Raw genomic sequence first — 16,260 nt, 5'->3', positions numbered from 1 at the left:
TCTTGAAGTTGACAACGATAGCAGCCACAGTAGCGGGGTGTATCACCTTCCGTGTACCCTGTGTCCCTGAGGAAAGCTCGGCTGAAATATTCGAGGCGGCACAGTGGCTCAGGGGTTAGCACTGCTGTCTCATAGCACCAGGGACCCAGGTTCGATTCCAGCCTTGTGCAAACCCCACACAGTCACCCATTCTCCTCTGGGTGGTACAGTTTCTTCCCAAAGTCCAAAAATATGCAGGTTAGGGAGATTGGTCATGCTAAATTGCTCATTGTGCCCAGGTTAGTGCAGGCTAAGTGGGTTAACCATGGTAAATGTGTTATTATAGGCTAGGGGCTGGGTCTTGGTGGGATGCTGTTTGGAGGGTCGGTACAAACATGATGGGCTTAATGGCCTGCTTCCACACTGTAAGGATTATATTATACGTTTAGGAACACACTGTTAAAGCATAACTAACACACAATTCAGATTTAATAAAGTTGTCAAAATTAGCCATTTTGTATTCTCAATGACAGTTAAAACATTTGAGTTTTATAAATAATTAAACAGCAAGTTAAAACAAAGCAAGCTAGCAGGTTGGTTTTGATTTATTTATTGTATTATATGAGAGACTTCTGACCCGATAGTAAATAGACAATAGAAAATAGGTGCAGGGGTAGGCCATTCTACCCTTCGAGCCTGCACCACCATTCAATATGGTGTTTGGCTGATCATTCCTAATCAGTATCCTCTTCCTGCCTTATCTCCATAACCCTTGATTCCACAATCCTTGAGATTTCTATCCAACTCTTTCTTAAATGAATCCAGAGACTGGGCCTCCACTGCCCTCTGGGGCAGAGCATTCCACACAGCCACCACTCTCTGGGTGAAGAAGTTTCTCCTCATCTCTGTCCTAAATGGTCTACCCCGTATTTTTAAGCTGTGTCCTCTGGTTCGGCACTCACCCATCAGCGGAATCATGTTTCCTGCCTCCAATCCTTTAATAATCTTTATATGTCTCAATCAGATCCCCTCTCAGTCTTCTAAACTCAAGGGTATACAAGCCCAGTCACTCCAGTCTTTCAGCGTAAGGTAGTCCCGCCATTCCAGAAATTGACCTCGTGAACCTACGCTGCACTCGCTCAATAGCCAGAATAAATGCAGTTATGTGATCTTGTTTTATTTATTGTTTCCTGTTTCTGATGTTTTGTAGTTATTTTGAAGCTATGTTCCGATCTTTCATGCCTGAAGATGGACAAGTTAATATCTCCATTGGTGAAATGGTGCCAAGTCGACAAGCTTTCGAGTCACTTCTTCGATATGTGTACTATGGTGAAGTCAACATGCCTCCAGAGGATTCATTGTATCCTTCTTTACTTAGTCAGGAAAAGACGATGGTACTCTGCTTGCACTTCGAACAAAGCGAAAAAACCTATGCTCTATCATGCTATGTTGAGAGTTCATACCTGTAAATGACTGCACAGCAATCTTGCTGTTTTAGTCATGTTCTTAAAGGCTGAGACCAGTGGAAGCTGCTTTTTTCCCCCAAAAAATCATGAGGAAAATTAGTGTAAGCTGGAACGTGCGTCACTTTGAGCAGTCCAACCTGTTCCACTTTGACTTGGAAATAATCTGAGATAAGAGTAATTGAATAAGAATTAAAAGAGTCAGATTTTAAAAAAACATTGCAGAATTGTGAACCTTCCTGCCTTCTGCCATTTCATTCTGATCAAATGAAGAGGGCACTCCGAGTGCATGCCTCTACCACACTGCTGACTCAGTGTTAATTTGCAGCTGTTCCTTGAAGTTTATCCTTTCCTGGTTGATGCTTTGTGGTTTGGGATTTTGTTGCCACAGCCTCTGATACACACAGTTACCTTCAAGGCTGTCTTCACCTGTTGCATCATCCTGAGGGAGATGTTGCAAGAGCTCAGTCAATGTCAAAATTCCTGAGTGTCTCTCTCTAATGCTTCCTTTGACCACCATGAAAGCCTGAACCCATTCAGCTTTTGATTGCCGCTGTTGAGGTTACAAAGCTATTCATTGTTGCTGACTTCAGTAAGGAGTTGATGCAAAGTATGAAGAATTGGAAGGGTTCATGGGTTTTAAAATGGGGTAGTTACTGGTAAAGAAAGAATACTTTCAATTTTCTGCGTAGTAAAATCTCAATTTGAACTTCTCTGAGAGAGACTAGGTGGACATCCTGCAAGGAGTCAATGACCAGGTGGAGTGGGTTATCTCCTTATCTCTCCTAATGACAAATTGCAAATGGCTGTTAACAGAGGCCTCCAAAAGAGGCTAACAGCTGGGACCGGTGCCAGGAAGAAGAATGAGTATAAGAGGATAACTGATTGGGTAATCACTTTGTGTAATTGGGAGCACGATGGTATGAATAATGTTAAGTGTTGACAGGCATCCTTTTGCCTTGCAATTGCCTGACTTGCTGTGTAGTTGAAGTAACACAAATGGCTGTGCATGCATGCAACTTTGAAAAGTTTCTTTTGTACAGCAATGAATCCCGAGTGCATTGTGCGCGATAGGTTTCTTTGACGAGTCTACCAGATATTTGTTTTCAGCACCGTACTATTATGGCTTCACAAACAACAGACTGCAAGCATATTGTAAGCAGAACCTGGAGATGAATGTAACAGTGGAAAATGTTCTGCAGGTAGTTTGTCTTTTCTGCTTTCACTGTATTCTATCACATCCTGATCAGACAATTGTACAACTTTAGATGAAAATTTAATTGGATATTTTTGTTGAGAATATTGCAAATGAGCAGTGTTCTTACCATCTCATTGGGCATGTAATTTAGAACTTTGTCTCTTTATTTTAGAGAATAATAGCTATTTGTGTCTACTAGCAGTTCTCCTATCTATCCTGCCATTGCAAGGTGTGTGAAGGTTTGTAGCTCACGTTGAGGTTTAGGATGTAGGTTTGCTCGCTGAGCTGTGGGTTTGATATCCAGACGTTTCATTACCTGGCTAGGGTAACATCATCAGTGGCGACCTCCAAATGAAGCTTCACTTGGAGGTCGCCACTGATGATGTTACCTAGCCAGGTAATGAAACGTCTAGATATCAAACCAAAAGCTCAGCAAGCAAACCTACACCCTATCCTGCCATTATCAAGCTTGTCTTGTCTTTGAACCTCCTCCTTTCTTGCTGCTCCTCTCACTAAAGTGCTGATTGTTTTAGTTTCCCTTCCTGATGTCTGGGCTAAGCTGAAAAATGTGTTGCTGGAAAAGCACAACAGATCAGGCAGCATTCGAAGAGCAAGAGAATCGACGTTTCAGATTCCTGAAGAAGGGTTTATGCCCGAAACGTCGATTCTCCTGCTCCTTGGATGCTGCCTGACCTGCTGCGCTTTTCCAGCAACACATTTTTCAGCTCTGATCTCCAGCATCTGCAGTTCTCACTTTCTCCTAGTTAATGTCTGGACTAACTCTTGTTTTAAATGGTTTCTTCTCCTAAGCTTTTGTCCCCTTACCCAAGCAGCTGTCAAAACTCGTTTCTCCAAAACATTGACTCTCAAGCCTTCTGTCCATGTAAACATCTGCCCATTTTCCAACCTTTCTTTCTTAAGAAGTCCTGGAATGTGTTACCATGTAATCCTTTGCCCATTCCTCTTGAAGTTCTTTTTAATCTCACGAATCAGGTTTTCATATACACTACAGCACTAAAATAGCCCGAACAAAAGCCATGAACAATATTTTTGATACCTGTGACAAAGGGACCTGTACGTTTTTCCTTCCTTTAAGTATCTGAAGTCTGTCCTGGGTGACCACTTCAGCTAATTTGAAGCCCCTCCTCCATTACCCAGTTCATTGTGTCTACTTTTGATTGGCTCCCCTTTTTTCTCTTTTTCTCCAAATTTTAGCCTCTCACTATCACTTCAGAATTCTGCAAGGATCTATCCTTAAGTCCATTTACTAAATTCTTCCCCTTGACAAGATTGTTCATATGTACTTGTGCCATCTACTTCTAATTCCGTTGTTTTTCTTGAACCTTTCGGTGTCTCTCTTGTCAGGCTGCTTATCAGGCATCTGTTTGGGAAGAGTTATAATTTAGGGAAGATTGCAGTGATCATTTTTAGCCCCTTCCAATCATTTCCAATTTCCATGTCACTGACTTCACCAAACTCAATTTCTACCGTTCACATCCAATTGCATTTCTTTTGTCACAAGCACTGCCTACTTCGACTTTAGCCACCTCGACTCCATTCCAAAGTTTTGATGTTTGACAACTGTCCTGATGCTTTTAAAAAAAAAGCTTTCCATCCTTTGTAAAATACAGGGCTTATCTAAATCATTGGTGCCCAAATCTGGTCTTGCTCAGTGTATTCCCATATGCTGTCAGTTCTCAACTGGGTCAAGTTTTTAATTCTTGCTCTTGCTTAAATTAGTTAATTGCCTCGATACTCCCTTTTTCTACTGCTTCAATTGATCTCGCAATAACCACTACCATCACCAAACTGTCTGTCCTCAGTTTTGTTTTAGTCTCTTGTCCATCGCCTTCTAACTTTGTTACATTGGTCTGCCTTCAGCTGCACAGATCCTCTGCTTTGCAATTCTCTCCTTTCACTTGTCTGCTTTTAGTACTCTTTTTGGGACATCCTTGCATCCCACGTCTCTAAATATCATTTTGGTTATCGCTGCTTTAACGCATCCTTTGTCCTCTCTGCTTTTTGAATGTGCTGGGTCGTGCTCTGGATGTTTTCCTACATTCAGGAACTGTATGAAATCACAAATAATCCCATAACTATTCTAAACGGTTTTCTTGTTTCTTCAGATTCTGGAAGCAGCTGATAAGACTCAGGCTTTAGATATGAAGAAACACTGTCTCCACATCATTGTACATCATTTCACCAAGGTAGGTAGGACTCTGTTTGGCTCAGTGAGAGTCTGTTGTCCTTTTATACCATCTTGGTTGTAGGAGCAAAAAGCCTGTCCTTCCAGTTCTGGACAGACTGTGATCTGCCGCCTTGGACAAATCTGCAATAGAATGTCACAATGAGTTGAAAATAATCTGGCAAAAAGTGTGTCACCACTTTAATTGTTGTGTACTTTACCTTGTGTTCATAATATGGCTTTGCATTTGTTCCCTAACTTTTATCCTCCTCCTTCCTGCTATGCTTGTCTGACTGCTAGCGCAGAATCAATTGTTGAAACTTCCTATCTCAATATTGGCAAAACATGAAGCCTTTAGTTTTCACAGATGTGCATCTGGCACTCATTTACCTGAATATCTGTAGCTGCTTGGTTTGAGTCCAACTGTGCCTGATCGCAATCTATCAACATCAGCACCTTCAAGTTCCAGATGTTGGAGTAATAGAATCCCTATAGTGCAGAAAGAAGCCATTTGGCTCATGGAGTTTGCACTGACCCTCCAGAAAGCAAGGTTATCCCTATAACCCTGCATTAACTATGGCTAACTCACCTAACCTGCACATCCCTGGACACTTTCGGCAATCTAGCATGGCCAGTCCGCCTAACCTGCACACCTTTGGACTGTGGGAGGAAACCGGAACATCTGGAGGAAACCCAGATTTGGGGAGAATATGGGCAGAAACGCCACACAGACAGTCAACTTGGGTTACAATCGAACCTAGGTCCCTGGCGCTGTGAGATGGCAGTGCAAGCCACTTGCTGCGACATATTGCTTGCATGTCTTACCCCTTCTTCCTACCCCACCTCCTTACTTACATGCACAACCAAATACTGTTTCCATATGCTGCTGTAAAATCCAGATTCCTATTCAGCTCACGGAATATTTCTCTATTATGGATCTTGCCACTTTGTGGCTGAATACTTTTTCACATATTTGTCATCCTCTGTGACTTTGGTGTCTCTTTTGAATCAACTCCAAGGCTTTTGGAAACAAATCCTTCCCAACTCAGCTGTCCTTGCATGGGGAAAGGATAATTTTAGAGAAGGAATTAGTGCTTAGGTTGCTAAAAAATACATTCGTGCAGCTCCTTCAAGCAAAACTAGCCAAATACAAGTTGCCTCCAAGTTATTGTATATGTTTTGAGTATGGCCTAGGAGACGAACTGAAGGCATTTAGTATTCACAAATATAAATGTGTATTGGACAAAACATCAAACATCAGTTACTTTTCTATACATTGAACAACAAAGATGTTACTCTGACACTTTTTGGGGTCTTGAATCAGTCATTTTCCCAGAAAGTTTCACAACACCAACCAAAAACTTCCATCTGGGTTGCCCCCTACCAGTAGTCTTGATTTTTATTTCCTCTAATAGATGTGCCTTTACAACAATTCACATGGAGTGCCCTACTGTAGTGATGTTTCCCATTCCAAGACAGGTCTAAAGCGATAAAGCACTCTTTTTTTTTTTTCCCAAGTTTTTCCTTCTTATAGGAAATGTCCCCAGTGTTTTGTGCCCAGCTCAAGTCTACTGGACACTACATCTACTCCAGCAGTTGTTCTGAAATTGTACATTTGCCATTCTTATTGACTTTTCTTATTTGTTTCTGATCTCAGTCCCAAATAGTTTGAGTTGAAATTGAGAGTTGACAGTTTGCAGGAGCTTGAGTTCTGTTGCACAGTAGCAGTACATTAGAACTCCTCCTCACTTTGTTCCTATTCTCCAGAAAGAGGAGACATCAAAGATGCTTAATACTGAAAGCGAAACCTGCTTCAGTTTATTCCACGTAGTGCAGCCATAATACTAATGTTTGCATCCAAGACAGTGTTTTGAGAAAGTGGATTTGAAAATTGAGATGAGTATTTCATTCAGAAGTAGAGGAGCCACTTTGTGATTGTTCCAGATATAAGCCAAGGGTCAGTGAAGGTATTATCCCACTATTGTGAAAAGCTGAAATTATAATGCAATTATTTAGAATTCAGTTTATTTACATGGAATTTATTTTTTGTTAATTTGAAGTTCATACAAAATATGTTTGAGGGTATGATAAACACATTTGTTGCAAATGCCAACAGTATTCAGCACCAAACTTTTACAAACAGTGGAATTTACCTAGTATTCTCTTTTAAATAGTCATTTGGTGGTAAGAACTTGAGTACTGCTGAAAAAGATATGTTGAAGCACATCCGGATACATTGAGATTAGGGGATAACCAACATTTACGCTGCATGGGAGGGGAGCGCTGACTGTTTGGCAAGTGGGTGCTCATTTATGGAGGCATTGCCATGGAAAATATACCCATTAATGTTGTTTGGTAGTTATTCCAAATTTAAATCTGGCTGATAGGTCAGGACAATTCTCTGAGAAACGGACCAATGATTTGCTGTTACCTTGCTGACTGTCAATTGGCATTAATGGGTACATTCTCAAGGCAGCACTGCTACCAGTCAGAATCTACTTGCCAACTATTCCGCATTCTCCCGTTATTCAGTGTAAATGGTGAGTTTTTCCCCTTGACTTTGTTCTTGAAAAATATTCTGATGGGTTCAAGATGAAAAGATCTGATGAGGCATATCTTAGTTTTAGCAATACCCAAGTATTTTTTTTCTTGTTCTTATCTCTGTTCAGAGGACCTCATTGGATCAATGTGATTAAATGTATAATAGGTTTTTCTGCCCATCAGTATCATATGGGATTGTGATATTTGCACATTAATGTGAAACAAACACAACTTATTAAAACTTCAAGATACAAGTATTTTTTTCATGACCATACCATCTTTGAATTTTTGAAGGCTTAAACATCTTTTTTTTAAGTTGTTGACATGTTATGAAGACGTATACTTGACTGATAGAAACCTTTGAATGTTTGAGCCAAACTATTTGATTTTACAGCATTGTAATTTGCCACAGGGAAAATGTATCTGATTTCATTGGCACCTCTCTTCTAAGATTGATGAATGTAACTTGCTTGTTTAATCTGATGTTGGTGCAGTTGTTGACATCCTATTTCAAAGTGAAACATATTTTTGACGTGTTATTTGTTCTTCTCTGTCACTTGCTGTGCAATTTTCCAACAGAAGCACTTCAACTGCAAGGTGCACAGCCTGCTCCATCACAGCACATTTGGTTTAAGTGAAATAAGGAAGTGAACATAATGTATTTAAATGCCCTCATTTTTGTTCTTTAACGCTAAGGCAAATCAGTGTCCTTGCTCTCGAATGCTTCTGCTCAGATTGTGTCTTATGAATTGGGAATAGAGTTCAAAAGGTTATTTAAGAACTCTGAGAGAATATTGAGCACATTGGGGAAAATTTGAGGTTAGATAACTGGGTAGCAAGAAACAGGTTTTAAAAGTATTCTATTTCATTATACTGAAAAAAAGGATAACATCAGTGAACCATGGACAATGTACAATATCCATGCTCTTACTGGTCTCAAACCCCGCTACATCCCTCTCACCATGCAAACTACAACGCTTTCTTCTCCAAAGTCCTTGAATCTGTTTGAAACCTGTGCCCATCATTTCTGAACATCACAGGCAGAATTTCAATCTTGGATGTGGGAACATGAGTTAGGACTGCTCTTGTGTCCTCAACCCACTCTGCAGTAAGGTTGGGGGCAGAAGCCATCATTTATCTCTAATTTTGACATCCTTTAATTAACATGGAGGCAAGTTCCTTGCCCGGCTATGGATGATGGATGCAGCCTCTGACCTGGAGGGCCAATCAGAGGAACTCCTGTCTGCATATAAAGGAAGTAACTGGGAGGGCATTCCAATGAGAAGGTGCCCAGTCAGCCATTTTTGAAGGCTTTTGTTAAAAAGAAAAGCCAAAAGCTTGCCAAGCCACTGTAATATAGTGTTCCATGGATGGAGGTAGTTTCCACTACAGGGGTGGTCTTTGACTGCATCCTTACCAGGCACATCTGACACCCTGGCCTGTTCCCAATACTAGCAGGGCTCAAATTCAGCTCATGTTTAAATTCCTCTGGTCCGATTTCCACCCCTTTGCAATGTTGAAACGACCCTCATCAATGTCACAAATTGCATCTCTTTGTGATCTGTAAGTAGCCTTTGAAATGGTTGATCACAGTATCTCCTCCTTTATCATTTTTACCTTTGTCATAACTTAAGAAAAATCAACAAAGGCTTCTCTTCCTACAACATTAGCTCTGAAATCCTCATAGTATCTATCCTTGATCACCTCTTCTCATCTACATACTGCCCATTGGTGATATAATCCAAAAACACATTAGATTCTACATTTATGCTGTGATGTCACAACTCTACCTTAGTACCAGCTCACCTGGCCTCCTCCACTTCCTATGATTTATCATACAGCTTGTCTGATTCTGGGTATACAGGCATTGGTAATTAAATGTTTAAAGGCCAGCATCATTACCCTTGGTTCCCAAGTGAACTCTGTTTCCAAACCACTGACTCTATCCCATCATCTAGCAATCTGCCACTAAACAATCCTGACGTTTCAATTTTAGAATTCTCCTCTTCTTTCAGAACTCCATAGTTTCATTCCTCCCTGTTTCTAACTTCTTTCAACTCTGCAACCTCCGAGATCTCTGCACTTATCCAATTCTGGCCTCTTGCACAATCTGTATTTCAATATTCCATTATTGACGACCATTACATCAATCACCCAGACTCTTGACTCTAGAATTCCACTCACTAAACATATCTGCCTCTCTAATTCTGTCCTCATTTTAAGACACTTCATAATGCCACCTTTTTGATCTTCATAAAGCCACTTCTTTTGTCACCTGTGCTAATATCCCTTTGTTCAGTATCAAGTTCTGTTTGATAACACTTCTGTAAAGCACCTTGGGATGTTTTACTACTTTAAAAGTGCAATATAATTTAAAGTTGTTGGCCACAAATATTTACAGCAACATCCTGGCACTGATTTCTGATGCTGTTCAGTAGTTCATTTTGTTGTGTTGTAAATAAACATTGTGCCTTGTTAAACAAATTGTGTATGTAATAAATTTGAAACAAAAATGACACCAACAAAATACTGTATTGAATCTTTCAGAAACTTTACAATTGTGTGACTACTGTGCAAATGCAGCTTTGGAATTGACTTGCACTCCTGCAGCGAATGCATCAGTAGGAGTTCATGTGTTACCATTCTGTAGTACAGGTGACAACACCATTTAGACACATCAACAAGCTATCAGATTCTCTAAGATTTTATTCCATAGTTTATTTTCCTTGAATTAAAGCTCTCCTAACAATAAACAATTTGAAGGATACACAGTAGCCTGTCATTCAAGTCTGTGAAAATGTTTCTTCTGGATAATAGTTATTTATGCAGTTGCCATGATGCTAAACTAGTGAGCTGCCCCCACTTTCTTGTTGCATCACTAATTCGTATGAAACAGAAATTTGTTCAAGAATAAATTACTTTGGAGAAATCAGTAAGATTTTCTTCTGGAAATGTGACAAGGCAAGAATTTTCCTTAAGTTTGAATGTTCAACTAGTTTCATCCTAATCCAGTCATTGATTATTGCTTGTTCATATTTGCTACACAAAATCATGATTTCAATTCCTTAATTTTTTTATGACCAATGGAATTCTTTACCTAAAAGTAAGCTACATCTTGATGTATGACTGCTTCTCTCTGTGGAGTGCCCATATAACCTCTGTCTTGGTTTGTTTATTTACATGGAGTGAGAAGAAAGCTGACAAAACACATCTGCATTGAATTGTCAGGAAGGAATTTCTTGTTGGCATTGTAACTGATGCCAGCCTGTCACCTTTCATTTTGCACAGAATAGTTTTCTAATAGAGGCTCCAAGGGAAATGCAGAACATCAGTCTGAATAACAGAGTGATCATAACATTCTGCTCTTACCACTAATGCGTTTGGTAAGATTGGGAAAAATTGTTTCAATCAGGTCAATCAACAACCATTAAACTTTGACAAACTCTACAAATAATTTCTCCATCCATTTGGAGGGTCATATTTACTATAATTCCTGTCATACTGTCAGGCAGAATGAGAAAAATTTGGGAGAGGTACTGAGATCTTCTCTGACATTGGCCAATTTCTTTGTTTTACTTTGGTATGTTACACTGATGTATATGTGAGATATAATCCATTATAGTTCATTGTCCCATCTGGTATCTCATGTAGTAGTACTTGAGGAGTGGGTATATACTGATGTTGTTTAAAAGATTATTTCAGTTTTAATTTTTGCTAAGTGCCCCGCTTGTTTTCTAATTTCTTAAATCAATTTCTTTCTTCCCTAAGGTCTCCAAGTTGCCCAACCTACGATCCCTAAGTCAAGCACTACTTCTAGACATCATCGAGTCATTAGCTAATCATATTTCAGACAAGCAGTGTGCAGAGCTGGGCTCAGATATGTGACAATTAATCTTAAATATTAATTCTCAAATTGTTTTAGAAACTTTGCTCTCTTGTGATTCAAATTTGTAGTATTTATTATAAATATTTAAATAAAATTATTTTAAGTAGGACCATTAGATATTTGGTTCAAGAATTTAAAGTTAGCGTTTGAGTCAGGTCTTTAGCTCGAGATAATAGCTGGAGAAATAAACTAAGTGTCCCACCTTTTTGTTTGCTGGTTCGAACGCTATAAAGGTGCAAGTAGCTACTGTTTTAAGAAAAATAAAATGACATGGAGAAATTATCATCCTTCACTTGTAAAAGGATTGACACAATTCAGTCATGAAATTTAAAAAGAACAAACCTCCTTTAGCACTTTTTAAGTTCTGTGTTACAAAGTCATTATTTCACTTGCTCATATGTATTCTTATCTTCTCCTTTTTTCTCTACTTCTAAAATTATTCTAAAAGAAATTTCTAAAATTAGAATGAATAAGACTGACATTCCAAGGTACATTCAAATGTCGTAGAGGTATCAGTTCCAATGCCTAGTAGTTTTGAGTTTCTAGTTCACTGCTTATTGTCATGCGATTATCTGAAGATACAAACCGATTCCAGGGTTTAAACTGAAGCACTTTCAACAATGTCAACAAGAATATTAGTTGATTAATACTGTGCAAATAGTCTTGCTTAATTGGATCTGATGTCAAAAAATGCCACTTGGTTCTCACGAGACTTCTCGATTGGCAACCTTTTGTACAAAACTTGAATGAGCCATGACATTCATTATCATGACTGTTGTAACAATGTTTACAGGAATTGTATAAATATGTGTTCATATGTAATATGACGACTGGTGTTCTGACAGTAAAATAGCATGATTTCATTAACTTCATTAATTTTACACTTGTAAAAATCTGAAAACAGGATCATTAATGTGGATTAGGTTGGAGATTGCACCTTCTCTCCTGGCAGCAAATTGCATTGAATTGTTTCCTGGTTTTTATTTCTATTGCTGTTGTGCATTGCATCTTGGTCATGATCAGGAAGTTTAATACAAAGCACCATTTTACTATTGAATATGCTAAAAATTGTACAAAGGTGTCTTATAACCCATCCTGTCTTATAACCCACTGTCAAGGATCCTTAACTTTTATAAATATGTAAATAAACACTTGAGCAAATCATTCAATAAGTTATACCACCTGCAGCACGTTTTGCTTGTCTGAAGTTAACTAAAATTTCCAAGGTTTAAATCACCAAAAGCAGTCTTTGTCACCCTTGGATTGGGAATAACTAGATGTTCTGAGTTGGTTATTATTTACATTGGGGTTGGTTAGTTCAGTTGGGCGAATAGCCAGTTTGTAATGGATCGTGATCACAGTAGCACAGATCCAGTTCCCGTAGTGGCTGAGCCTACCATGAAATTACACTCCTCCTTAAACCTTCCCCTTGCCTGAGGCATAGTGATCCTCAGATTAAACTAGCACAGGCCTTATGGTCTGGTAAACTACAGTAACTTTACCTTTCTTATTTACATTCTTTTGCTTTGTTTCTGAATTTACAATTTGTTATAATTGCATTATGTAATTGAAAGTCAGGCTTTAAATTGAATGAAGAAAGGTCCGTTGCTGCAATCCTACAAACACATGGTCACAATAGCTGTGTCACTGAATAAGTGACCATGCCTCCCTAACACTTGATTGCTGCAAAACTCATCACTCTTTGGAGGTGAGGGAGGAAGGAGCTGAGACTAAGACAAATGTTTTCTGAAATATATTCACTGAAGTGATCAAAATTCACTTTTATATTTGCTTTATATGTTACAAAATGTTTAATTGCGTAACTGTAATAAAATTATGAAGATGTATCCTGTAACCTGCACATATTAATGTTGCATTATTCTGTTTTTGTGCTTTGTGTTAGCCCTGTCATGTGGTAATCCTATAACTATAAATGAAGCTGTCATCAACTTCTATTTAATTGTGTTTCTTTTGGAATTGCACAACGATAAATTAGAAATATAATAGTGTACTCTGCAGAGCAGTAAAACCATGGGGCTGACCACATAATGGCATACCTTTATGAAGCAATGAATAGAACAAAAGATTAGCCAATAATTTGAGGCAAAAATACACATGCTTTTATTGCAATGATGTTTAGTCTACAGTTATGATTCTCCATATGGTCTTATGTCAGCTGTACCTTTTGAGATATAGACCATGCAGAAGCCAGGTTCTTTCCAAAACAGTGTGAAGAAATAAGGTCGAATTATCCTGGATTGCTGTCACATGGAAACAGATGACAATGATAGAGGACAGGAATACTCTGCACATTTTCAGGTAGAAACCCTTTTATTTCAAATATCTAGATTACAAATTGATAATTTATAACGATGGGATCCTCAGTTGTGTGTGACTGAACAAAGAATGAACAACTAGTATTTGTGACTTAAGTAGAGTTTACTAAGTAAAATGTTATATATACTTAACAAAAAGAGGTGAAGCCTTTGCGTGAGATTACCATCAGTCAAGGCCTCACGAATACTTGAATGTTGCTAATTGTATGATAGAAAATGTACAGCACATCAGCAATGGTGAAAATGTGCCAGTGAAGCTTAAGATATAACCTTCTATCCTTAATTCTGACTCTCATTATTTAATAAGATGATGATCTGAAGTGACCCCTTTCATTGTTTATGGATGAAGGTCAAGTAATGTCATTCTACCTCTGTAACATGAGTTATATAGGCTGAGACAAATGTCCATCTCAGTTTTTTTTGGCCCACGAGTTATATTCTATTGTGAACAAATAACGCATCCTTTAAGGTAGAGAGCAACTTTACAAACTATGTAATATCCCCTTATCAATAGTACAACTTGTAAGCATTTTACACAAAACCTGTTTACCTACTTCTATGGTACCAAAGCAATTAAGAACATGTTAGAGTAATTCCTAGCATACTTTCAGTAAAATAATATTTGAAAAATAGTGTTGTACCCTACAGATGTGGTTGATAGACCAATGTAATTGCAATTGCAAACCTGAGTCTAATTGAAATTCATGATAGTTCTTATTTAAATGTATGGTGTCATATTAAGCTCAAGCTGCGGAGTTCAAACCTTCTGCCCATATTGACAAAAAAAAAATTACACTCAGTGTAATTTTTTTAAAAAGGTTAGTTTGAAATTGACAAACTTTCATCTTGACAATTGCTGTGAAAGTTCACAGCCTGTTTTGACTGTTAACTGTGATGCTCAGCAAACATATCTTCAAACTGTACAATTTAAAAAGGTAGCTGAAAAATGTGTTGCTGGAAAAGCGTAGCAGGTCAAGCAGCATCCAAGGAGCAGGAGAATCAATGTTTCAGGCACAAGCCCTTCTTCAGGAATTCAGAAACGTCAATTCTCATGCTCCTTGGATGCTGACTGACCTGCTGCGCTTTTCCAGCAACACATTTTTCAGCTCTGATCTCCAGCACCTGCGGTCCTCACTTTCTCCCAATTTAAAAAGGTAGCCAAACTAAAGTCTCAAAGGATTACTTCAAACTAACATAGAACCCTGAAGATTTGTAACATTACAAGTCAACATATTAAGTGTCTGAATTTACAGTACTAATGTCTGCCTGTTAATTTACAACACTTTGGAAATTCCCTATTGAAACAACAATGCTACCATCACTAGCATTCCAAAGCAGGGGTTGCGACATTGCTAATGTGTGGCATAGATGGTGTATCATAAATCATTAGTTTTATCAGAGACAGGAATCCATGAAGGAGACAGGTGAGTGGAAGGAATATAAAACAGTAAACACAATAATTTCTCCATCTTGAAGTGATGGGATTTACAAGTTCCAAATTCCAGCAGATTTGGATCTCTATACAAGGTTCAGTGTTGTGCTTCAGGTGAAGTGAACCTGCACCACTTGGACTGCTGCCATCAGTTGGCTGGATGGCTAGTTTAGATGCAGAATGATGCCAACAGCATAGGTTCAATTCCCACAGCACTTGAGGTCCTGCTTAACCACTCTCTTCACCTGAGGCATGTAATGTTTCAGGTTAAATCACCACTAGTTATCACTTTCTAATGAGAGAAGCACTCCTATGGTCCTCTGGGACTATGGCAACTTTACCTTTAATAGGACAAGCATATGTCCTGGATGGCAACAAATTCAAAAGTAATATTTCATAGTGGTATGTTTATGGTTTGAATAAGAAGTCACAAACAGCATTGCTTGGCACAGATGTAGATGTTGGCATTTCAATTCCAGTTAAAGGAGCAACAGAATCAAATCACTGTCTTTAAATTCAGGTACAAATTGTTGAAATTTGTTGATGATTTATGGAGAAAAAAGCAATAGGCAGATTACTCTCCTGTTTGGAAATAACTTATTGAAGATATGTATTGTGACCTTTGAGGAAAAAACACATGAGCATCTATTGACGGTACTCGATAGGGATTGAAGATATTTAAAGTGTAAACATGGAAACATTCATCCTAATTAACAGTAATCCAAAAATTGTTTCATTTATGTTTGTGGAACCATTTTGTGTTTAGTCTTGCTGTGTTACAGTACAGATAACTGCATTTCAAAAGTAATTATCTAGATATTGATGTGGACCACAAATACAAAATTTCAGACAACATAAAACTGTAAGAATTCTATACATAGAACATTCCAGCGCAGTACAGGCCCTTTGGCCCTCAATGTTGCACCAGCTTGTGGAACCAAACTGCAGCCTATCTCCTACACTATTCCATTTTCATCCATATGTTTATCCAATGATCATTTAAATGCCCTTAAAGTTGGCGAGTCTATGACTGTTGCAGGTAGTACAATCCACGCCCCTACTACTGAGTAAAGAAACTACTTCTGACATCTGTCCTATATCTATCACCCCTCAATTTATAGCTATGTCTCCTCGTGCTAGCCATCACCATCCAAGGAAAAAGGCTCTCTCAATCCATCCTATCTAACCGTCTGATTATCTTGTATGTCTCAAGTAACCTCTCAACTTTCTCTCTAACGAA

General features: G+C 38.5%; 1 protein-coding gene across 1 annotated transcript in view; it reads left to right on the top strand.

Annotated features, from left to right (window-relative positions):
• The window catches only part of lztr1 (leucine zipper like post translational regulator 1), a 60,650-nt gene extending 47,449 nt beyond the window's left edge, over positions 1–13,201 (top strand). The window contains exons 18-21 of the mRNA XM_072587158.1: positions 1,190–1,339; positions 2,539–2,644; positions 4,767–4,847; positions 11,135–13,201. Coding sequence (XP_072443259.1) covers positions 1,190–1,339; positions 2,539–2,644; positions 4,767–4,847; positions 11,135–11,251 — 454 coding nt within the window. The 3' untranslated portion in view covers positions 11,252–13,201. The remainder of the gene's footprint in view (positions 1–1,189; positions 1,340–2,538; positions 2,645–4,766; positions 4,848–11,134) is intronic.
• The last annotated feature ends 3,059 nt before the right edge of the window (positions 13,202–16,260 follow it).

The sequence above is a fragment of the Chiloscyllium punctatum genome, chromosome 17 (genome assembly GCF_047496795.1).
Source record: "Chiloscyllium punctatum isolate Juve2018m chromosome 17, sChiPun1.3, whole genome shotgun sequence".
In the NCBI taxonomy this organism is placed as follows: domain Eukaryota; kingdom Metazoa; phylum Chordata; class Chondrichthyes; order Orectolobiformes; family Hemiscylliidae; genus Chiloscyllium; species Chiloscyllium punctatum.
Note: the sequence above shows the minus strand (reverse complement) of the source record. Positions and strands in the feature narration are given on the sequence as shown.